The sequence below is a fragment of the Dendroctonus ponderosae genome, unplaced genomic scaffold (assembly GCF_020466585.1).
Source record: "Dendroctonus ponderosae isolate FM_Combo_2020 unplaced genomic scaffold, Dpon_F_20191213v2 Dpon_F_20191213_253, whole genome shotgun sequence".
NCBI classification, from domain to species: Eukaryota; Metazoa; Arthropoda; class Insecta; order Coleoptera; family Curculionidae; genus Dendroctonus; species Dendroctonus ponderosae.
In genome coordinates this window covers 1-25,863 of record NW_026018462.1, presented here as the reverse complement: position 1 = coordinate 25,863, position 25,863 = coordinate 1, and the positions used below count along the sequence as shown (strand labels likewise).

General features: G+C 33.2%; 1 protein-coding gene across 1 annotated transcript; it reads left to right on the top strand.

The window, feature by feature from the left end:
- Positions 1 to 6,453: 6,453 nt before the first annotated feature.
- Positions 6,454 to 23,441, top strand: LOC125503706 (uncharacterized protein DDB_G0290587-like; the record flags this gene model as incomplete). Its single annotated transcript, XM_048664438.1, is given in 7 exon segments — positions 6,454 to 6,669; positions 20,341 to 20,491; positions 20,581 to 20,743; positions 20,961 to 21,125; positions 21,335 to 21,525; positions 21,691 to 21,863; positions 23,291 to 23,441. Coding segments are annotated over 7 exon segments (1,017 nt in total), but the record flags the coding sequence as incomplete, so codon positions are not given.
- Between the last annotated feature and the right edge of the window lie 2,422 nt (positions 23,442 to 25,863).

Here is a 25,863-nt window from a genome sequence, read left to right as displayed (position 1 = left end):
TCAAGTGAGTATAGAGACTTCCAGACACTTAGAGTGTGTCAGAAACTATCGGCTAACTTGAGTGAAATCCTCTAAAACGCTGATCATTTAAAAGAAAAGTGGATTGTTTTCTTTTCCTGCTCGCCAACTACGTTTATGTGTTTTTTGTTACTAATGAAAGTTTCCTTTAGTGTAAATATCATCTCTGTTTGAGACAGCATGATAATGTACTCAAATAAGAGAGAACTTTTTGAATGCGAAATGTGGGACATGTTTTCATCAAATAATTTTCTATTTTTCACTTTTAGTACTGATTATGTTTTGAATAGTAGGCTATTACATGCGCGACCTTTATATCTGTAAAGATTGTGTTTACTTGCGTTGGTATTGCATAATCGAAATGACGCCGCTAAGCAAAAATAAGTTTAAATGAAGTTTAGTCTGTTGTCATTTAAATTCCTTGGCTGCATTGTTGAAGAGAAAGTATGTGTGGGTAGAGAGGGCGACGAAAGAGACGTCTTCGGCGTCAGAAAGGTGATTTACTAAATACCAACTACGTTTTGTTGCACACTGCAATGAATTATTTATAAAATCTTTTTTTATAAAAAACATTATTCTAGTCAAAACTTTTCAAGAAATCGACTATACAGAAGTAACTTGAAAATCAAATATAGTTTCCAAAATAAAGTAAAAGTAAACTCAGATGAAATCTTGAGGAATCCACAGAGCATCTGGCTTGTACGCGAGGCATGTTGGCACTTACAGAATATGATGATGGGAGGATGAGGTCTTAGTTGAACTCCACGATTTGACGAGGACAAAGATTAATAGTAATAAAATAAAAGCCAGTGACCTTCTCTTAAGAGATAGGAATATCTCGATAGACTGTCGGCTGGAGAACACAACGTGCCCAAGTGGACATACGTTTCAACCAAGATGATCCTCTTTTACCTCTTTAACCAAAATTATATTGCGTAAAAAAGGTACTGTATTTATATGGTCGGCATAATGAACAAAAGTAATCGTTGCCCGCAATATCTCAAGTTGCATACGGATGACAAAGGGAAAATGATGAGTTTTCTTTTAAACAGTTTTGACTCTTTGTAAAGTATTTCTGTAGGACTAGGATGCTCAATCGCCCTACCATTTTTTTGTTAAAAGCCTGTTTATTTTATAAATAAATTCATAAATCTGACAACAATATTTTCGGTTCAAATCTGTAAATCTCATTATCCTAAACAAATAATAAAAATAGCACAAATTAAATGTGGGTGCCTAAAACAATATGGGAGGTGATCAATAAACACTTCTGGTATCTTATTATTTTGGTAAATAATTTTGTATTACTTCGTAAAATCCCAGTCTTGTCGAGTTTAGGTATAAGACATAGAAACTTAATCATACCTACATTTGAATGGAGAAGTCAAACTTTGAAATAAAAAAATGAAGGTCGTATTAGTTCTGGGAATAATGTATGTGTTTTAAGTTTTCGAGCAAACCACATCTGAAGGAGCAAGCCACTCGTGTATGCAAAACGATAGGAATAATATATAATTTACAACAGCCTAAAACCCATATAAACGTACCAGTTTTAAGGCCTCGAAACCCTATCTTTTTCATACAACCCTCGACTGTATTAAGAAATTATTTAATTTGGTGTGAATGTAGGTACTACTAATGGTCAAACAATTTCCTGGCTCCAAAGAAAAGTTGTTTGTAACCTCAGCATTGCTGTATGTATGTAACTAAGCAAAAAAGATGGCGCAGAAAAAGATCGAATTTTTAATTGTAAAGCAATGATTATTTGTGTATAAAGCAAATCAATTATGTAAAACTATTTCAAGAAAGAGAATGATTTCGAAGATAGTTACCAAATTTATGTCTAGTTCGAGTAATTTACTAAGACACAAAGAGTAAAGGTAAGAAATAGAAAATATCTTTGAACTGACTTGCAAGAAACCGAACACCATGGATATTGTTTCGAATTCAACAAACCCGAAAAAGATTCCAGCTGCAGAAGCATCCAGAAATTGTTGCCAATGAAGATGTAGATCAAAATAACAGATCACGCTTTCGAAGTTCCTAAAATCCACTTCTTGGAGCAAAAATCTCCGATTGCATAACAAAGAGATTTTTTAAAATAATTGTTTTGTTGTCCTATGTTTGCTATACCTTGTGGAGTAGGTAGGAAATTTGTTAAGGATGTTTTGTTCTACTTTTTAAAGCTCTGCTTATAGGCATCGCTTTTTCAATCGTCTCGATATCTCAGTATATAAGGCAATATATATTTTCAGGTAAATAATTACGATTTTTAATTATGAAGAAGCATAAGAGAGTTTAGTGCGTTATGCAGTATATGTCCACCTCTAGCTACAATTACTGCATGCAAGCGCCTCGTTATTGAATCCGTAGATTTTCAATGTTTCTTTGGGAATGTCTTTCTATTCTGCTTTCAACGCTGAATGCAAGTAAATCGGTATTTCTAATTTCTAAATCTTTTAATTAAATGTACATATAACCATCAATTCACTTAGACGCTGGTCGATGTTACACTGCCGTTACAAATATTTACAAATAAATGATAAAATACAAATTTTGTCCAATTTTTGGCAATAAATTATATATATTCAGCTGGACTAATAGTTTATAAAATAACCATTCAAGTGCTTTAACTAATTGTTTGATAACTAACTTGAAAGTGCATCTTCCAGAGCTAATACTTTTTCAGTTTTTATCATTAACTATAATGAATTAATAATATATTGAAAGTACTGAAGTATATAAGAATAATGTCCTCTGTAATGGCTAGAACAGTGAACGCGAACCAACCTGTACTAGGCCATCATCACCCTGCAGGTCTTTTTCTGCGGTTTTTTATCAATCTGAATGTAGACCTCTATCTGATACATAAGTAGATACCTAATCTGTATCTATTTAACCGAAAAGTTTATATTAAAGGTGAAGTGTTACTTAATTAACCATGATTATAATTACTTTGAGAAAGTCGTTTTACATGTTATAGAGAGAGCGAATTGACCAGAAATCCAAATGCATTAAAAACTGGATATCTAATGAAAAGAACAATTAAACCTGATACATTTACAAAAAATGTCATGGACACAATTCTTCGATTTTCATAGAATAGAATGGAGTCAATAGTTGTGGAAACCGGGATTTCAAAATTTAAATCAGTTATTAYTATGCGCATATTTTATCTAYAAAAAATAACTAGCYAATAATGAACCCAAACTCACCCATATATTTTAATTTCCTGATACAAATTAAATACTTAACTACCGTTTCAAAATCGYACATAAGGTAGACAAAAAGAATAGCTTTGGGAAGATCTGATTGGATAGTTGAAAGAATTAATCAAGAGAAAGTAGTTTCAGACGACTATCTTTTGGTTGCTTAACAAATATCGGTCTCGTTTTGATAATGAAAAAGAAACACAGCGGCTTCACCCACTAGTTATTAATATTTATAGCTATAATAAAGCTATTGTTATTTCGTAAGTATGCGGATATTGTTACATCAGACGGAATCTCAGGTATAATCTTACTTAGCAAGTTCTAAACAGATGACGAGTAGTCGAACGGCAATCTATAACAGTAGTAAAATGAACCTCCAAGAAGTATGTAATTGTTTAATTTATATCAATAGTATGAATGATAATTCCCAATGTCTTAGAAGCAACAATACTGGAAATTTATCAAACGGTCACTTGACGAACTGTGAAGGAAACTACCACTTTCTGCCACAGGATTACCTACAGGATGAACTTTCAACACACGGTCGATTTCGAGTCTCCTTTCAACTGTCGTCGAATAACCGGAACGAATTATTGCGATCGTATGAAGGAGATTATTTCGTGAATAGTTAGTTAAGCAAGGCAAAGAAGACAACACTTTCAACTAAGAATTACTAGTATTGCTGCTGAATTTACTAGATATTATATTCAACATTCTACGCAAGGGCTGGGGTTTGGAAACTTTATAAAATATAGTTCTCACTTAATATGGGGATCTCATAATTTTATTACAAGAAATATTGATACTCAAGATTCCACTTGTAGAACTAAAATGTAAAATGTGCGTTCAGCATAAAAACAAAAACTGTGTTGTTATGTGACTTGAAATTTTTCGCCAATTCATAACTTTACTTCTTGATATACCTTGACCAGCTTAGATATGCCTTGACCTAGCCCCAACCAGATCTCAACGAATTTATTTGATAAAGGTGTATAGAATTATTTGCTCATAATACAGATTATATTTGCGCCCACAGTATTAACGAGAGCACAACAAAACAAATCTTTGATGATAGAATTTGTAGCAGGAAATATTCAGTTTAATTTAAAATAAATAACTGTTAAGTATCTAGCACTCTCGAAAGTGCAGAAGTTGGTTAGCCAATATATAGCAAATTTTAGTGGTTGATAATTGATTTATTTGATGCAGTTGAGACCCAATTAGTTACCATTTTTCATTAAAAAAAATTCGGCTTATTCAGTGGTATAAGCGTTGAGTTAACACTTTGAGTCGCACCTTTAATTATTTAATGGCTGTTAATTGACTCTTGAGCTCAAGGGTTAGTTAATTAATGCCACACCAACACTTGGGTCAAGGGATAACATTTTGTCTGATAATTACCTTATATCCAGCTACTTGCTTGTGCTAAATCCTGAATATGCCATTTAAATTTTATCAAGGAATTTGGATCAATTCGCGAGAAGCTTTTTAATTTTGCATAAAATGCTCTATTAAGGTTGCATTTATCGGTGGCTTAACACTAATAAAACATCTTGTACAAAATTCCATTACGGTGGCCGACAAACTACAATAGTTTTAGAGCTTTTGACGTGATGCTGCTTTTTTCGAAGTTTCTCAATCCCCATTTTAGCATCGTTAGATAGAGAGTTGAAAATCCCATTCAGCCATAACAACATGAGTGAGGAAGCTTGGGCAATTTTGACCTAGAAAGCAAAATTTGAATACCAAAAACTTAGGATCAAGATTATGCCAAGATTGCATATGATTTCCGTCCCGCTTTTGCTCATTTCTCGGTAGCAAATTGAGCAAGAGCGATTATTTTTACATCATTCCAGAGAGAACTAAATGACCTTAATAGAAAGTGAACCGTCGATAAGGAAACGTTAGCAGTTTTCTCAAAAAGTCTTCATTTCAAGAAGTTTTAGGTCTGAGCGTTTTTTTTTGAGTTGCAATATCGATTCAAACATGAAGCTGCTTTTTTGAAAGTTTCCCAATCCCCATTGGAGCCACATAATTCATTATGGCATCGTTGGATAGAGAATCGAGTTCTTTTGACCCAGGAAGCGAAATTTGAATATCATATACATTGAGCAACGGCGGATCCAGCTTTCAAGTCAGGGGGGGGGCGATTTCAGTAGAAATTCAGTCTTTTGTTGTCTATGAAATTAGAAAAATAATCGTTAGTCGACCTAAACCCACCCCTATGACCCCCTCCCCTCCGGATCCGCCCTTGGGTTAAATGAAATAGGTAGATCAATTTTAAAAGTAACCATTGCAATGCAATGATTTAAATGATGATGGTCAGGTCAATTTCAAATTTGAATTAAAGCACAATCAAAATCTAACTATCATATGATTCAAGGCTCAAAGGCTAGCCTTTATACCTTTTAAAATTGAGTACAAGTTCTACAAAGAGTGTCGTGGCAAATACACGCAGAAACGACTAAAGAATGCCGTTGGCACGCCTAAGTTATTCGACGTATTGTAATTTTGAGCTTAATAAGTGTTGTTGCCAATATCACCAGCTTGATATTAATTTATTATTATGTTTATTTGCAAATTGGGTTGGGATTTAGATACATAACCTGGGGAAATAATCAGAAGCATCGACACCAGGAAATGTTAACGATTTACGTTAGTTAAAGCTTCAATGCTTATTGGTTGAAATTTTTGCAGAGTAATAAGGAGTGCCCAACAATTAATTTTATTCAAGGACTCGTCTTGATGACATTAGTTGCGACTTAAATAATCTGCACACTCTATAACTGTAATAATGTTACGGAAGTTTGAACTCAATAAATATTTTTGTTGGAATCTATTATCATCCTCAAGCAGTATTTGTTGATCTTTTTGTAAATATGATGTAACATTTTGTCAAAGTACCTATGTCGTTTTGCTACTTTAAAAATGTTGCAATACATAAGTTTACATGTTATACATAAAAGCTCAAAGTAAAATTGCCATAAAGTTAACAGCAGACGGCAAATTAAACTAATTCACAAACATCCGATATTGTTCGTAACAAATTCTTCATATGACATTTACACGAATCTCCCAAAATCTCTTCATATCGAAACTTCCTCACCTTCAACATTGAAAGCATCTTCGCTAATACTTTTCTGTAATCTTCAAGCTGTCGAATTCGAAAAGCGAAAGTATTGTTCGCTCTCTTTTGCTCTTGCAAAGACTCGACACTGTCGTTGCATTCTGGTATTCCTGCGGCTGTTCAAAAGAGGTTCTTTCTTCTTTTCCTGCCAGCTAACACTTCTTATTCGGGTCTTGTCTGTTGTTTAGACGGTTTGAACGCGTACGTCGATCTGAGGGAGAGTGCGATTTAATGACCCTCAATTTATTTTGTTGAACAGTTTTGATTTTTTGTCGGAGAAATTGCCATAATGGAGAGGACCGCTATTTTCATGTAAGTTGGCCATTTTTTTCTATTTGATATAACATTATACTGGTTTTTCTGATTATGACACAAACTGCAGAAAACACATGTTTAGGTACTACCCTCTAAATTCTTCCGGTATGGATTAACTAAGATATTTAACTTGGAAATTAGAAAACCACTTAAAAATATTATAGGTATCTCTAAATACCTATGTTTTTGATACTAACATATTTCTCTAAAATTAAACTGAACTGAAATGAGAAAATGAGATATTGTAAGTTGATGCACTTGATCGAATTTAGTTTTCATAGCAAGTGCTATTTTATTATTATTCTACTGCTAAAAAAGGGTACAATGCAGTCCTGCGGTGGAACTGCAAATATGTGGCCTTTGAGCGCTAACTCGTTTGGGTTTCATTACGAAATGGCTTGATAATTTTAACGATGCCTTTCAGACAATTGATAAAATAATATTAACTTTATCCGTTTCAAATCATATTTGCATGCCTAGCGACACAAATTTTTAAAAAGCAAGTTGCACAAAAATTTATTCTGCAGATTGAACCCGGACACAGTTTTCACGCTTATAAAGAGCATAGCTGCCATTTTAAAATGTGCGCTTTAACGTTTTAAAATTATAAATTTCTTGGAGCATTTGCTTGAAAATTTAGTTTTCAGAATTACTGTTAATTTGCCAGACAAACTGTATGCAAATATTTTCTCGCTTAATTCGTTTTCAATGTTGTTGTAATTTTGGTAATTTTTCTATTATTTGGTAGGAAATTAATTCATTTGCCGCAGTATAGGTACCCAAATCTTGCAGGAGAAAATACAGTCGATACTAGAAAATTTTACGTAGTGTCCGTATATTTTTTAACACGTAATAATGGTTGGTTATCAGCTAAAAAATAAATAAAAATAAAATTCCAATTTTTATTTTTTGTTTAATAAATGGAATTATATTCTATAAATACATTAGATTTATTAAATACAATATTTACCATGAACAGAGTAATAATGTAATGCGAAACCAATCATTTAACATTTCACTTTCAGTAATGGTATTCAAGTATACGGTCTAGATAATATAGCTAACTTACAGCACGATTACAACACGTAACATAGCTTGGAGATTTGTTCTTAATATATTAGACAACGGTTCACCGTGCAATTTAATGATTATATCGCTCTTTTAAATATTCATAACTTCAGCTAAAACCACCTTCATATACATAAATTTAACAGCTGAAAGAAACTTTGTTTCAGCACAAACCGGATCGAAAATATTTTTTATTTTGTAAACCTCCAACCTTCGTCTTATTCTCATTCTCTTTCTCGAAGTTTCATCTCAAACATTCTTGCTGATATTTAAGACACTAAAGTACAACATATCCTAAAAGCTTCCCATATATGAGACAGCTAAAAACACAAACCAGTACCCAAAGAATTGCCTGCTGAGAAACGTTCACGGTGAACTTTTCTCTGCTTGCCCAAGGTTTTTACTTTTACTATCAGCAGCCGCATTCGATATTAGCAACAATACCTCATTTACATGTTTCCTTGCTAGTTACCTATCTCAAATATGTTCAATTTTATTTCGAAACATACTTTAACTAATTAGTAAATAATTAATTTCACTTTGCCGTGCTTTGTAGAAACCAACATCTCAAATTATATATTGATTTTAGAACGTATTCAAATTCTGTTAGATATTACTCAACTATATCTATATTCCAATCGCAACCTTTCCTGAAATATGTCTTATTACAGTTTGGTATTTTACTAAAAGTTTTATTGGCACTTAAATACGAATTAGTCGGCAATAGACGTCCGTTTTCGGCCATGAAATTTTAGAGAAAATTGTTATTCGAATATTACGCGATCTAACAATTAGCATATCTATGTGGCTTAATCGAAATTTAAAGATTTAATAATCGGCGGAGAAACTCTTATTTACTTCCAGTCAATTATTCAAATTACATAAATTGATATGTTAAATATTGACTACCTTTCTTTCAGCAAATATTACATTGCGTGATTTTTAACCCAGAAATTTCTTTTTACACGTTATTTTACTTATCTGAAATGCACATGCGGTGCTTTCAAAATGCAAGAAAGCAATTCAGGTTATAAATTTAATTTACCATTTCCAGTTATTCATGAGTATGGTTCATATACGTGGTATTCTACTGCTAACAGATGCATCTGCCAAATTATTATTGCTTCGACACATTTTTCCTTGCATAGTTTCGGTACTAAGCTTTTATTGTTTAAATAAAATATTATACACAAATTGCAAGCTTTCACCACCGCTAATGTCACAAAATGTGTGCTTTCTGTCGTTAGTGGCTCTGCTGAAATAGCGTTATCTTCATCTAACGGTTCTTCTGTTCTCAGGGATCAGTATTTCAGCATATACTTTTTACAAAAAAAAAATTGAATTGTGTTTGATTCGGGTGACTATAGCTTCCTTAGCAGTTTGCTTGAAATTCTTCTTTAAGTTCTCCCAGCTAATATTTACATCTTCCCATTCTCGTATGAGATTGGTATTGATTTATTTTAATAAATAAATATAAAAATTAATTGAATATTGTTTACAGGTGGTAAAATGCTGCAGTTTAATTATTTAGTAGAACTAACAACGTGCTATAAAATGTTCCATCATTTCTTAAACTTGAACTTAAACTCAAGCTCCAAAGCGGTTCAGGATAAGATGTAAAACTTTATTGTTAAGAGTTGTATACAATTCGAATATTGTTGCAAGCTCGGTTGTATGTGGTAATTTGAGTCATTGACGAAACAGCCAATATGAAGTACACATTTTTCTTAATTATACTTTATTAATTATACATGATATCTCATATTTCGATTTGGGAAGTGTCAGAGTTTAACTTTTGATGAAGGTCTTTGACTAAATTCCAATATTTTGCATTTGAATTTTTAGTAATAAAACCTGCTCTTTCCAGTATACATTTGTATTTTTGGCCCTTCAAGAAAAGTGTTGTTTCTTGAATGACCATTTAACGCCCTACAGTTAAAAGAGCAGTTACAGTTGCATACAGTTATAATAAGAAGTAAATGAATAGTAATCGCACTATTAAAATTTACTCAACGGGATTTTGTTTTACTGTTCAAGCCATTTTTAGCTTGATTCAAAACTGCACCGCCAGCCGAGCCGCTAGGTTCCATAACGACGATGGAATTTTTACATATACCACAATACCAAATCATATACATCCGGAAATAGTGCGTGATTTTATTATAAGGCTAGCGAGTTCACAAAAAAAACGCAGTCAAAGTGCCATAGCAATAGCTTTATAAGGAAAAGATCTAGACGAATTTAGCTAGACGAATAGAATACTCTTCACACATTCCCTCACATGTATTACTATACCAGTCCTGGGGGTGCCTCAGGTTAGCGAGTCTCGAAATTTGCTTATTCGAAAAACTGGAATACTGGAAACAATAGTATAGAAAAAATAGGAGATAATAATAAAGATAGATAGCACACAGCAAAGAAAAGGAAGGAAGGCGATCAGAAAAACTTCATTTGCATCATCTTCATCAGCTTATAAACAAATTTATGAGGACAAAGAAGTAAAAAAATTATGAACTAGAAGCAAAAGGTAATAGACAGGCATATAGAACCAAAGAAAGTTACTAGAGATCAGTTAATTTTGAGAGAAAAACTGAAGAAGACAGGTAAAGAGAAAACTAACAAAAATTATGAAGCTCTACAAGGTACAATAAAAAATAAATTTTCGAAAGAAATGCCTGAGAAAGCTCAGGAAAAAGAAGACACTATTCTAATTAAAAAATTAAAAGTTTGATAATGGTGTCCTCAGTTGCAGGGGAAACGTCAGGTTCTAAACCTTATGGACCACGGTCGACAAGCCCGGAAAGCAATATTTTACTATTGAGTCCACAGTCCACAACAATATTTTTTTTTTGAAGAAGTGAGACATACAGTTGAAACCAACCCAAATCCTTGAATTGACCGTGGGCAAGATCATATGAAGCAATTTCTTCGAACTGAATTTTATCCGTTCAAGTTTCAGTGTCGCTACCTATAATACGACTTTTAGGATTTAGCTGAATCAAACCAAATAATTACTAAATAATAACCACCCTTTTGATAACAAAGCGCCTACCGACTTACGCACCTCAAAGTTCTCATCCAACATTTTAAGAAAATATCAAAAAAATCAAGTCTTACTTATCTTTAAACACAAAGATGAATACAAACTGAGCAACAACACATTTAGCAACGTTTGGATCATTAACATAATTCGAATTCGAGATTTTTGGCAGATTCACAGCAAATTCTGATGCAAGCTTACTATATACATACAAAATAAGCATAAAACTTTTCAAAGGAGATGCTACTACATTGTTTCGTATTCAGTACGTATTGCATCTCACATTTAACATTTTGCATTGACCTTTTATGCCTGTTAAGATTACATTAACATTTAAAATGACGCGACTCGATTACTATATGAAGCAACCAATAATCTAAAGGGGTTTTAATAAATTACAACTTTCTGTCAATAATGGAAGCTTCCATAATTTAATATGCAATTCCTTTAGACGGTGTTTTCTATTAATTTTCTTCCACGTTACATCTAGAAATTTTGTTAAAAGGCCGCTTATGTATCTAATTGGCTTTGATATTCCGATGAAGCTTACATGATATGCATCTAAAGTACCTTTTAGCACGTTTTATGTTTATCCTGTAGTCTTATCACGTTTACTACTCTTACTTTGCTTCCTTAAGCAACACAAGAAATGCAACAATCAACAAAGTTTTACCTTTGGAACAAATTAGTTATGTAAGGCGATATGGTGCAACAAAAATTTCTATTAAAGATCAACTAATTCTGAACAAATCACTCGGGCAACAGCAAAACCGGGTTGGGACCTTTAGCCGTTATCAGCTGAGCTGAACCTACATACTGGTCAAAGTAAAAGTATAATATAGTTTAAAGCTAGTTAAAAGTATAATATATACAGACTAAACATTCGAGAATAGAACTCTTATAAGAACAGTTGACGCTGCAAATAAGTTTAACACAGAACACCGCTAAAACGTGTTGACAAATTATGTAAGTTTGTAACTCGACCGCTGAAGAAGTTGAGCGTTGTAGAGCTGTAGATACAGAACACCTACAAAAAGGGTTGAAGCTTTCAAACCATCAATTGAGAGTAAGAGACGAGAAATCAAAATAAGAGGATGGCACGCCAACCATTTAACCGAATTTAATTTTTTGAGCCAGTTGACGGCTCGATTTGTTAACATTCACTTAAAATTTCTCTATTTAATGAAGATCAAATGATGATGTGTTGATGAATTTGATCACTCGATGTACGGAAACATCTTAGATGCAATATTTTCAAAACCATTTGCAAATTTGCGGTAGTTTAGATAATCTAGAAATCTTGCCACTTGGACTGTGGCTGTCCTGTCATCGACGAACTGGAGGAGACTTTTTTACCATAAGAGAATTTTGACGCCTTGTTATTGCCAAAAGTGTTTATTTCTCATTGATAATCTTTTGGCTTGATACGAGACCTGTTCATGCGTCTTTTGCTCTAGATAAGTGCTTTGTCAATAAATCTGCAATTAGATGGAATTTGTTCAAAGTTGAATTTTAATAGTTATTAAAAAAAATAAGAAACAAGCTACAAAAATAGTAATTTTATAAATGACCGAACATGACACGGAAGAGACAACCGAACAATAACGTTTTATTGCAGCACGGCGCACTTCGTGCGACATTTTTTGTCACTTTTATTAGAGAAAATTGAGACTTGCGATTGTGTTCAAGGCGTAACATTTCTTTCGGTACAGTGAAATAAACAAAACGTTATGCAAACTTGACTACTCGTTAAGAAGCACGTTATTTAATACTGGCAGCAGTGCATTGCGTCTTGAAAACATTTAGACATTAAACTACGTTGACTGAATAAATGTTTGTACTGGCCATCATTAAATCGGCTTTTCGACTTGAAATTTAATACTATAATGAAATATTGACAAAAAAGTTTTGTGTTAGCTAGAATTATTAATATTAAATTCAAACGACGATATAAGCTAAACATTATTTTTTGTACAGAATCACCTCAATTTAGCAAAATTTAAATACGAATTGAAACTAGCCAAATTTACGCACAATATTCGAAAACTTTGGAGCAGTTCAAACAAAACCGCAAAAAGAAAGTTTCCATTGATTTCTAATTTAAATAAATAATTATTAACTATTAAAAAATTAATAATAGTTGGACTTTGACCTATAATCAACACATTGTAGTTCATTTTATTTGAGAAACTATTAACTTTTAACACGAAATTATTGAGATGATCACCGACTTATACGGCTAAAGTCTGGGGATGCGCATTTTCGCAAAACGCCAACATTTTCGTGCATCGTTAGTAGAACTTTGAAATTTTTATCAACTTGTAAAGCCTTTACAAATCTATATCTAAATAACTTGGATTTTTATTTAAGAGTGCGTTTCAAATTTACATACACTGTACACGTACCATAAGAGTAAAATAGATTCAATTTTGCCTCTTATTAAAGTTATAAGTTAACACTATGGAAGTAGTAACAAATCTTAAATATATTCACATTAAGTGTCTACTCCACTTTTGTGCTAAATTTATAAACCGCCCATAATAAAACTATGTACATCGATTAAAGCACAGGCTGAATAAACAATGTTCATTCAAAGCTCAACAATTTGAATCCAATACGCCAATACTGTTAAAAAATAATTTTTGTTTGCAAAACTTCGACTAGTTTTTTGGTTTCACACCTTTCACAAACGGGTTTCCTTTATAGACCAATTTAGCCAGAAAAAGTCTACCTACCGTAATCTAAAAAGCTTCCTACCAGTTACTCTCGTTATATTAGACCTGATCAATAATTTGTAACAATATAAGCTTTAACTAGGTTGGAACTGATTAAACAAGGCAGCTGCGGTTTGAGTTTCAAATTAATATCTTATAAGAAAAACTAAACAAAGTAATTATTATTCTCTCATAAGAAAATATTTCAAAAATTACCATTATTATAATGCAACTTTCTTCGGTATTTAGTATTTCTTTGTACGGTTTCGTTAAGTTAGAGGGCATTTCTTTAGGACTGATTATTGACCATTGTTCAAAATTGAGCTTTCAAAGTCAAGGTACTCATTTAAGCAATGGTAAAGAATTAAACTTAGTTATGTGTTCCCAAAATTATGGTGCGGCATATGAATACGACATTTACAATGGTGTGACCCTGACTTTAGTATTCACGATTGAGATGAATTTATTCAATCAAAAATTTTGATTATTTTTCCTTTAGTATTGATTTAATAAGTGAGCCTTGACCCAAATCAAGATTGCCAAATCTTTTCGATTATATTATGCTTTAAGATGAGTAGAACTATCTAAATGCAAATAATAAATCATTGCATAAGTTAAGATTCGCTCACCGGATACAGTCAATGCATAGTCAAAATATTCCCATGTATTACCAAACGATGCCAAATCTTGAAAATACCAAAATCACTTTCTTTACTGCAAAGGATCTTGCTCATTTTGTGTCCTTGAACCGCCGGTTACTTAGTTTCTCGGTATCTTTCACTTTCTTCAGCAGATTCATCCGCAGTCTCTAATTAACAACAGTAGAGTTTCTGGTAAAAATGAGAAATATTAAGAATGAAAATATAAAAAAATGACAAAATATTCTCTCCTTCTTCTCAACAAAAATAGACACATTCAGTAACTTTCAAAGCGATATTTTAACCGACATTTAAAAAAAGTAAAAAAAGAAAAAGTTCAGTTCTTACAAACCACATTTTACTATTTATTTCGTGTAGGTACTCTAACGAGTCTTCAATATTTTGATGTTTTTCTTTCACTTTCACCCTGTTCAGCAGATTCATTCGCAGTTCTCTAATTAAGAGCCAAACGCAATAGTTACTAAACCGGATAATAGGCAATATTAAGAATTAAAACATAAAAAGATAACATCCAAAATGTCTGGAAATAAAAATAGCGTTTCCTAACTTAACAAGTAGTTTTGCGTTTTCCGGTCTAGGTACATATAGCGTTTATTAAACAAAAATAGAAACCTTCAGTATGTTTCAAAACGATATTTTGAATGAAAGTTTAAAAAGTTTAAAAAACAATATAAATGATAAGATAGGTAAGTATAGACTCGATTGTTCTAATTATTTTGTGTACTGTCTTGAAAATATGTTATAAAAATATAAGAGCTGTTTGTTAAACATGATGCATGCACATTGCGTTAGTCAGTTTTTAGGGCATTTCGAATTTAAAGTATCAACATCGTTTGCGCGACTGCCGAAAGTACTGGGATTCTTTTCATATGCACGCTTTCTAAATGTCCAAAATAGTATTGTTCTTTGTTTTCGTTATGCACATACAAGCCCGTTTTTTCTTAGGAACAAATTAACTTCTGGTTTCAATATATTATCATTTTCTTTTGGTTGTCCATCACTTTTGAGATCTATTGCTGATTTATCGGTAACGAATTTAATGATTTGAATGTCTGCAGTCTGTTATTAAATTGGTTTCATTCGACCTCTTTGTGGTCAGTTATGTCTTCTATCTGACATATTTTTTATATCCTTAGTTCCACTTATATATTTTATATATTTTTTCCAGCAACCAAGCAAATACCTAACTTCCGTTTTGTTAAAGTTTGGGTTAAGGCCTATTGTTAACATAACATCAAATCTATATATTAGCCATCGATAAATTGATACGTTCGACATTCTAACAGTATCAGTACTATAAAATTCTAAATATCGAACTCCTTATAATTACTATATGTATTCCGATACCATATAATCTCCATTTCAAAAATTTATTTGTCACTCAGGTGTCCAATCTAAAGCGATTAGAACCAAATTGTCGTGGTCTTTGTCGTGGTCCTCCAACTCATAGAGTAATAACGTAATTTTCCTAATATTAGGAGTGAAATTTCAAGAGATTGGCCGAAAATCTATTGAATATCTGGGATACTATTGAATCTGTAGCATCAATCATTATATATTGTATATGATGTATAATGTAACATAATAATTAAGGAAACATCGAATCATTCAGACCTTTTCTAAGTGATTCTAATAAAACTACCAAAAATTTCTGACTTTTAGTTAGATAACAAATGTAAAATTTCAAGGAACTTGATGTTCAAGGGTTCGGAAAGGATTAAAAATATATCAATACTTTCGTATAATACAAGTCTTTACGAATAAAATTCGATTGAGCATCCAGCACTTCGTTTAAATGAAATATTTCTAGACCCGTTCGCTTAAAAAAAAACAAAAAATACGAGATTAAATTTAAATTGTACATACTTTCCTGACTGTGTTTCAATTCCAAATCAAAATTAATTCCTGGGTTTCAGTCATTTATTGTCTCTATTTATCAATTAAAATACGTTTCGGTGTATTTTTCCAGCCAAGCTTTGTGTCCAAAATGGACAAAATTAATACTCCAAATGTATGCCAAGGCTTAAGGCAGCAACAACGCTACACATAAAAACTGATGATGGTGGAAAAATACACCGAAACGTATTTTAATTGATAAATAGAGACAATAAATGACTGAAACCCAGGAATTAATTTTAAAACAACCATCAACGTTGGAAATGTTATATATTAGAACGTTTAAGAGTTATAATATTTAAATTATTATTCGATATTTTTACTCTAATCCTTAATATGTTCAGTTATGTTTCGACAATGTACGCTATTATTTATATAATTGCTGTTCTATATGTAGAGTCTGGTTTTGCCTCTGTTCGAACGTGTTGTGTTTGTCGAAATTTTTTTCGTCGTTTGTTTGTTTGTCGCACTATTCCCTTGTGTTTGTCGAAATTGATTTATTAAGCCATACTGCAATGAGAGCAGATTTATTAGTAAAATTTACTAATAAAATTGACTAAAATTGTCCTGCTGTGGATATATCCGTATATGTATAAAACAGATGACATCCAATTTAAGCTAGTAGGAAAAATATCGAGCTAAAACTTGGTACAGAGCTTGGCTTGAGCTCCGGATGAAGTACAAGCTCCAGACGCTGAAATCGAACCAGAGACCTACGTATTATCGAGTGATATCAGAAAATAAAAAATTATATTCATCGATTTTTCTTAGTAGTATGTTTGACTCGAGTACTTAATGCGGTTTACTCGTTTTTTTCTATTTTTGTTTCTTGTTATTTAAACAAGATTTAAGCATGTGTAAATATTTTTCTTCATCATATTTTGCAAATATTTATTTTTTTAATAGGCAGGTCTATTTTGATCTGGTATTAACCTTCTTTCGGTTGTGCGCTGATATTTTATATTTCATGCATTCAATCTTAATTTTTGTTAGAAACAGGATCGTCACTTTCTAGGTTGGTTCAATTTACTTTCCTGACACGCCCAGAATTTGCTTATAATTATGAATCTATCTATGACTATGATATCAAAAGTTAATATATTAAAATAAAATATTGAATATAAGAATGTGTACGTCGATGCTAAATGTCACTGCTAAATTATCCTCAATATTCTGAACAACTATGGTTTCATACCGCGGAGGATAAATAAAAAGGGGGCAGCGATAGCTGGGGGTGCGATATCCAGTCACAAATTATGATTAACACTGTCTTAAAAACCAGCACTTGAAACTAACACAGAAAAGTGAGTTTGGAACTGATGCTGATCCTTCAGTACGTACGAGAACGTTGTTGGACACTCAAGTCGATAAAGTTCTCGAGCTGAGCTCAAAATCAGCTGCTTTTAAATGTTCTGCTAGAGGAAAATGATAAGAATAATTAAGGAACATTCCGAAAAACACCACGACTCTTAATGTGCTGAAAAATTTCAGAATTTAAGGGCAAAATAGAGAGATCAAGAGGCCATACCAGGTTCTTCAGCTTAAAGATTTTTTGTGTAAAAAAACGGTGCATCAATGTGTAAGTGTTTTATAGACGCAACACATGGGACTGAAAATAAGAAGAAACAGAAACAGGTTATCATGCATATTACCAAATAACTTTTTAGCTCTAAAGAACATAACAATCAGACGTATGGCTTTACGATAACGCAATTTCAATCCGACTCAAGATGCTTGAAAGCAATATGTGCATTATTACTCTATTAACCCCCCACGATTAATGCTAAGGACTGTTGGCTCAAAGCTTGGAAGGCACCAACATTAATCACAAATAGCCACCAACATACATTGGCAAATAAGCGGAAATTGCTTAATATTCGGACCGCCTCTACACATAGGTCAACAGAAATAACGGTGGATTTCCAACAAGGCAAAAGACAGAATTCTATTAATAATATTTATATATTTATATAGCTCCAGTTTTTATTTTGAATGGCAACGGTATTCGTTATTATATCTGCACGAGACAAATAAAGTAAAATTACTTTGCATGTGAGTTACGGAATAATGTTTCGGATGATGGTTCAAACCAGTCTCGTAGGTTAAGGGCCTAAAATGTCTATAGTCTAATATTTTTATTTCCGGCGTAGGTACTTGACTACAATGACTCAATTATTCATTCATCACTTAGAGCGTGAATTTCTAAAAAAGTATTGTATAGGAGTACTTAGTTTATATATTTAAAAAAAACTAATTTAAAAGTTCAGCATCAATATTTTTGATTCGAACGGGCAATACAGACAACAGAAAGAATACCGGTGAACTGGCAAATTACTCTGTCTTTTGTACGTTTATGGAATTAATAATGGAATTAATTCATTTTCTACTGATGTTTCTCAAGCACCAGTGGTTTGGATCTTTAGAGGTGCTTGTGGTTGAACGCTTTCGTCACCTATCAGTTAAAGTTAAAGTTATAAGTTTTCAAGCGGAAACTTGATACTCCGACGATTCAAAAATGCGCTACGATACAGGACTAAGAATGTATGGGGACAAGGCTAAAATGAACTTGTTAGTTCAGACACAGTAGCATAGCTGTAACTTGCAATGATCTTTCACATTGAGACATTTAGTGTCGTTGATGTGTTAACTCAAATTGAAATCTGACAAAGACCTCGAGTTAATGTTCAAACTCTGACTACAAATTAATTTTCCATAAAGCAAAACATTTTTTTTAACTTAATACAGAACCCATAACCTGGCCTGGAAAGAAAGAAGAAAATGTGTTTAGTGCTGGGGAAAATTTGTTCAAAATCATGTCACTGAAAATCAGCAAAACAAAGAAAGAGAAATGTGAAGAATCCGTAAAACTTCAGTTGCTTTGCTGAAAACTAAACTCAGTTCAAACTAAAGAATTTATAGATTCAAAATTATTCTAACCAACTTTCTGCAAACTGACGCCCCATCCTCCATTTTCCGCCCATAATGTTTAAAAGTCCACACGGCACTTAAACACATAATGAAAATTAGCTACGAATTAAAGACTTTAGCACATCCTGTAGTTAGCAGGCACAATAAGCAACCGGACTTGCCTCAAAGGCCATAATGATTCTATACTTTCTAACTAGGGACGCGATTTACATAACACAAAAAAAACACGCGATTTATTTCAAAGCTGTAAGGAAACTGTAATTAGTAAATAAATATATTAAAAACAGGACATTGGTACTTCTACAGCTACAAAATAGAAATCTGTCCGTCTTCAGGCCGCTGAAATTCTCTAAAACCCCGATTTTTCCTCAAAACACAAAAAAGGAAGATCAGATTTAGAGAAACATCCGCAAGTCTGAATATAAACTTGATCTGGACCACGAACCGCCTTAAATGCGTTGGGAAGCAAAAAAATGCGGAATAGTCGGACGGATGTGCAATTTGGAGAAACATCGCCAAATCTAAATCATTAGGCCAGTACCACTTGTAACCTTTTAAGGCGGTATCCACTAGACAATGTAATAAATAAAATTCACATACGTTTAGGCACTTTAGTCTGGATTCATGGGTGCTATTAACGTTAAATTTACGTTACGAGAAATACACTAATAAAATAGATAATTAAAATTGTAATTGATAACAGAACACAATTGATAAAAAAAATTGCTTGCAGGACAGTAAATGTGTAGTTCACAGACAAACCCCATTTATTTCGCTTTTAAACTGTAACACTTAAACTGTTAAAATGAAACATCTCAAAAACCCAATGCAGAATCCGAAAACTTTCTCGTCGTTCCTCGTCGAAGAAATATTAAATGCAACAATATCATAAAATACAACTCAATAATATGGGACTAAAAGTTCTAAAACTATGTGGCAACCAGGGACAAAGTCATGCCAAACTTACCGAAAGCTGCATGGTGCCACCTGGAAAGAAAAATGAAAATGTGTTTAGTAGAGCAGAAAATCTGTCCAAATCCATGTTATTAAAAATCAGCAAAACAAATAAAGATAATTGTAAATAATCCAAAAAACTTCATGTTAGCTTTCAAAGTTCGATTCTTTTGGGCACGACACGCCCCCATAATAATGGTAGCTCCTGCCCCATGCCTGGTGCATGTGGTGTGTCATTTGGCGAAGCATGTTCCATGCTGTGCAAGTACTTTGTGTAAATTCAAGGTTTTCCTAAGTTGATATACTTAGTTCAATTTTTATTGGAACACAAAATGCCAAGGTTACTTAATAAAACATATCAACAAATGACTTTATGACTTCACGTTTTCAATTATTTCTGGTACTGCAGGATCTGTTGCATTGGAACAATCTCTCTTGCTTTTCCTGCTGAAGACATCAAACTGGTGAATCAGCCCATGCCTGGACAAGAATTTGTATTTGTGCATTCCTCGGAATCTGGGGCCAAGCCCATTGCGCGTAAAGAAAAAGAAGAAGAGCACGTAAGAATTTAGAATCGCAAAATTGAACTATTTCGACACATCGATACATTTTTGCTCTATAACAGAAATTATTTTGGCGTTGTTTTCAGCATAGAAAATTTGAAACAGCTCATAAAATACCGCCAAACCTGACGTTCGCATTAAGCGAAGAAGCTGACGAATCTGAAATCTTGCCCATTAAACCTGTAAAAAGCGTAGGAAAGAAAGTGCATAAAAGATATGCCGCCGAACCACCAGCTCCTGCACCACCAGGTAAGAATGTTTAAGACTGCATCGTATCTTAGTAATTACTTTACAAACCATTTTCAATACCAGCTAACTATCGATTAATATCTAATTGTATAAACTTTAGCTCATAAATTCCAGTTCAGTTCATTCCTCAGGTAAAAATGCAAATGGAACATTAGCTAAATGCTAATTTACATCGGTAAAGTTGACCATTTTCATCGTAGAGTATATACAATTTTAGGGGCTATAAAGTTAAACGTTGCCCAACTTCTAGAAAAGTACAAGGAAGCTATGAAAACCTCAACAGTAGCACCTTCTTCGACTACAACGACATCAACAACGAAAACAAGTAGAAGGCGAGGCACTAAAAAGAGGTCTCGAAGATCACCATCGAGTGAAGTATCTGGTACTTATTCCCCTACACCATATTATATGTCGAATTATTCTGAAAAGTCTCATTTTACTTGAAGTAAAGAGTATTTTGTTGGCGACCATCGATAGATTGAAATAATTTGTAAATACTGTTTGGCCCGAAAAGTTAGAAAATGTATAAAGGAAATAGTAAATATATCTTTCTAACAACACAATGAAACTAAAATGCAGACCGTTTTTTAGGTCCAACAACTCAACGCCCGGTACTGACTACATCTCGAATTGCTCCTAAAAATGTAGATTTTGATGTCGTCGGGTCAGCAAGCGACAAACAAAGGTCAAGAATACAAATTAAAAAAGGACCTAATGGGCAAGAATATGAATATGAGTATGTCTATTATTACTATGATGATGATGAAGGTGCAAAGGACAAGGTAAGAATAAGTATCTTAATGCCAATAGCCAATGCACATTAATAATATTCTTGAAATCTTGCCTCCAAGTAACAGTTTTTATTACTACACATTAAGCTGACTATTACTACACCGTTGTTGGAATAAAGCTGATGAACATGTCCCATTAAATTTCACTTTTTAAAGGTAACTAACGGACATGATGGTCCAGCTAGGAACAGCATATCTAGAAATAACAAATCGAGAGAAAAAGCCACTCCTGAGGTCAATGAAGTATTACCGTCAAGAAGTAAACCCCGTGGTAGGCAGCTCGACGAGGAGGACTCCGTGCAGGAAGAAAGATTACCGACAAACACAAGGTTTGAAACTTGTCTCTAAAAGCACGAAATATTAATACATTACATACGCGGCGCGTATGATAAATATCCATTGCCACAGTATTTGAAAGCTGCTGTTAAAATTGTAGAAATACTGTACATAACACCTTCAGACTAATGAAATTCAACATTTTGATAGAACTGTAGAAATATTATATAAAAGTATTATTATATTGTATTGTATTGGGTAAATCTGCACTGTGCTCTTTGTATATTCAAATGAAGCAGGCCTTCCTTTTTACAGATTTCTTGGAATTGAACTCCAACTTTGATGAAGTTTTTCCATAAAATTAATGAACAACCACATATGAGTTAAAGAAAAGCAATTTCTAAGCAATGTGACTGAAATTTAGTTTCTCTCCCTATATATAATAAAGTATTTTGCCACATAAGAGCTGATGAAAAAAAATCCAAATAAAATTTTAGAACTGCAATTGCGGGAGCAGCTGCTAAAAACGCCTAATGTGATGCAAGTGAGCATCATTTGATTGCATCTTTTTTGCCTTGCAGATATTTTACCATTTTGTATGGTTTTGGTTATGCACTTTTACCACAAAAACTTCGCACATCAAAATAGTATAGCCCTTAACATAAATATCACCTATTAGATTCACAATCATTTGTTATAGTGATTAAAGTAAATTTCCGAATTTATTCACGAACCACATAACATATATTTAAATTTCAGCATCTGATTGATTGGAAATTAATTGAAAATTGCAGGACTTAAAAAAACGGTAATCACTTAAAATGTGCTTTACACCACTTTGAAGATTAACACTTGATAACAAGTAAACGACGAACTCTCAATTATGTAGGTTGAACGTTACGATATTTGTATTGACACATTTTTTTAATAATTTCACTTGCACGCCGCTAAATATCAAATGCCCAATACAATATCTGCAGGTGTACGATAATGACCTAAAAAAATTAGAAAAGTTTTTCACTATAAATCTATTTTTTAAAGCACTCTCATGTTTTTTTGAAAATGTTTTAACATTTTTCGCGCCGGAAAATTTCCGACGGTTTTGTCACTTCAACTTTGAAACTGTTTATTTTAAAGTACTGCATAAGGTAATTTGCTATTTTATTTAGAAAGCATTTAAATATCCAAATAACTACACGTGACCACCATAAAATCTACGCAACTATCTATTTTAGATATTTGCACAAAAACATTCTTCTTTCAAATAATGTGGCATTGAATGGGATATACACCGATTTGGAGAAATACTACAAAACCTATAAAAATGTACATATGACTAACATATTTTCGAAATAATTGTAGAGTACTAAGATTCCACTTCCATACCATGACATTGTGCATCACGCACTTTCACTCATTTGTCTTTTTATGTGATATTTCCATTTACTTGACGAGAGAACAGACTCTCTAACGCTTTCAGATTCCCTCCTAGGAGCAGAAATCTGAACACAACTCCTGCTATTGAGGAGGACCGAAAACCAAGCGCTTCCCGAACTAGAAGTAGGGGTAGACCAGCTGCTGAAACTTCCACATCAGCAGCAGAAGAAGATAATGTTTCAGACGAGACTCAAGTAAGTGTAAAGACGATAGAAGGATATATGTTTAAGAGACCTCAAAATGTATCGGATATTATTTTTGAAGAATATTATAGTATCGAGAAATTATAAATATCTCACATATATTTTGTAGTTTCTCTAAATATCCATACTTGCAATATATCATAACTTTCAAAAACAATACATGTAATATTTTCATGCTAAACTCGAGAAAGAACTGGAATGGATAATTATTAATTCAAAGCAATGTGACTAAAAAGTCATTTTGAATATTTTCATTGTTAATTCAAATATCAAATCCAGTTGTTTTTCTTCACTTTGTATTCGTTTTACGCACGCAACTAACCAACTGATTTTTAGTCCATCGCACTGTTAGACGCACCAAAATTGCTTTCGTACTCCAAAACCACTTATTATTCTTAGGTATATGTACTGCATGTTTTTCTTACATAGCGATCGTTTCATTACCAAAAACCGCTTATTCACATCTTCTAATTTGGTATCTAAGAATAAATAAATATAACCGTGTACATTTACAATTTGTTAATTTCCTTATTTAAAGACATATTGGTTGATGAAGTATTATGGTAGACATTCGAAAGAATGTAGAAAGGATTATGGTAAGAAACCGTAATCGTTTGATTTGATTCATAGGTGTGTATGGGTTACACACTTAGTTAACGCCAAAATCTGAAAGCCAACAGAAATGATCTATGTATATTCTTTTAGAATGCGGTAGCATTGCCCATAATCAGATTTTTGGTTCGGATCTCTTAGCGCGTACCTGTCGATGCCAAAGACAGAGTAATTTTTTAAGGCATTCATCAAGCATTCGTGAATGTTCTGATACTATTAAATGGAGTAAAGTTACAGGAGGAAAATATGTAGAAACTTCTTCATTCAGCAAATCTTTTTCAAAACCCAGCGGCATAAATGGCTGTTTTAAGGAATTTGAATACTAAAAAATTTTAATTACAATTGGGTACAAATTTCAGGAAATAGCGGTACGCATAAAATGGCCATAAAACACTTATATTTGAGCAAATAATCATAAATATCACAGGCGAACGTATTAAAGCAAAATACATGTTTGCGGCTCATAAATTCCCAGTTGACTATCATCATCATCACCATCCGTGACCCTGGGAGGGTTTTTGCCGACTCAACTACACGTTTCCAAACTTTCCTATCAAGTATCCGATCAGCGCCATCTTCGATGTTCATGGCTTTGAGGTCTTTTGTCTCTGTCTGGAACCTCCTCCCACACTAGTTTTACCATTCTATCGTCCCGCCTTCTTTTAACGTGTCCTGCCCATTTCGTTTATTATGTTGGTATCAGTGTGGAGCCCTTTGAGTTCTTGATTGGTTTATTGGTATAACCATTGGTGGTTTATTCTATATTGTCCTTTCATTCCTAGCACTTTCCTTTCAAATACCTTAAGTCGTTCTTCGCTTGCAACCTTTAGTGTCCAGGTCTCACATCCATATATTACGACAGGCCTTATAATTGTTTTGTATATGTTCAGCTTAGTTTTCCTGGTAAGTGTTCTATATTTTATTAGGTTTTGAAGGGCAAAAAGGCATCTGTTTGCAGCCTGTAGCTATCCTGTTATTTATCTTTTCGGTGTTGTTGTTGTTTTCACTTCTACTTATACCCAGATATTTAAATTGCCTTTTCCGCTGAAAGGAAGTCCCCGATAGGAACGTTTTGTCCGACTCTATCTCGGTTCCGATTATTTCTACTGAGATATAAATATACATCTAATCTGTCTTTAAGGAATGTGAAAGTATGCCTTAGATGTTGATCCTCCTGTTGCCAATCACATCGACATCGTCTGCAAAAGCCAAGAGCAGTTTGCCTCTCCATTTCGGAGTTCCTAACTACATATTCCAATGCCAATGGCTAAAGAGTTGAAGTGAGAGGGCGTCACCTTGCTTGAGACCATTATTGATATCTACTAAAGGAGTCGAGACTCTGTCCCACTCTTGCTTTACATCGCGTATGCTCCAAACATACTTTTGCCAGCGATATAAGTTTTTTGGGAATCCAAGTTCTTCTATTGCTTGCCACAACTTTTTACCTGTCTGAAATCCATAAACACTTGTTGGAGTTCTCTGTTGAATCCCCGCATTGCTACAATATTTGCCTAATGGTTGAAATTTGGTTTACGGTGGACTTATTTGATGTAAAACCACACTGGTATTCCCCAGCAATCTCTTCGGTATATGGTTTCATTCTGTCCAGCAGGACATTGAAGAATGTCGTATAGCATGTATTCCGAAGAGTTATTCCATGATTGCTTGTACATTTCTTTTTGTCTCTAGCGCTTTGTTGTTTTTCAATTTCTTTATTGCCTTCACCGTTTGTTCATTCGACGGTGGCTGTATTTCTATTTCGGCCTTTGTATATTTGTTGGTAGCGTATTTTGGTTTTCCT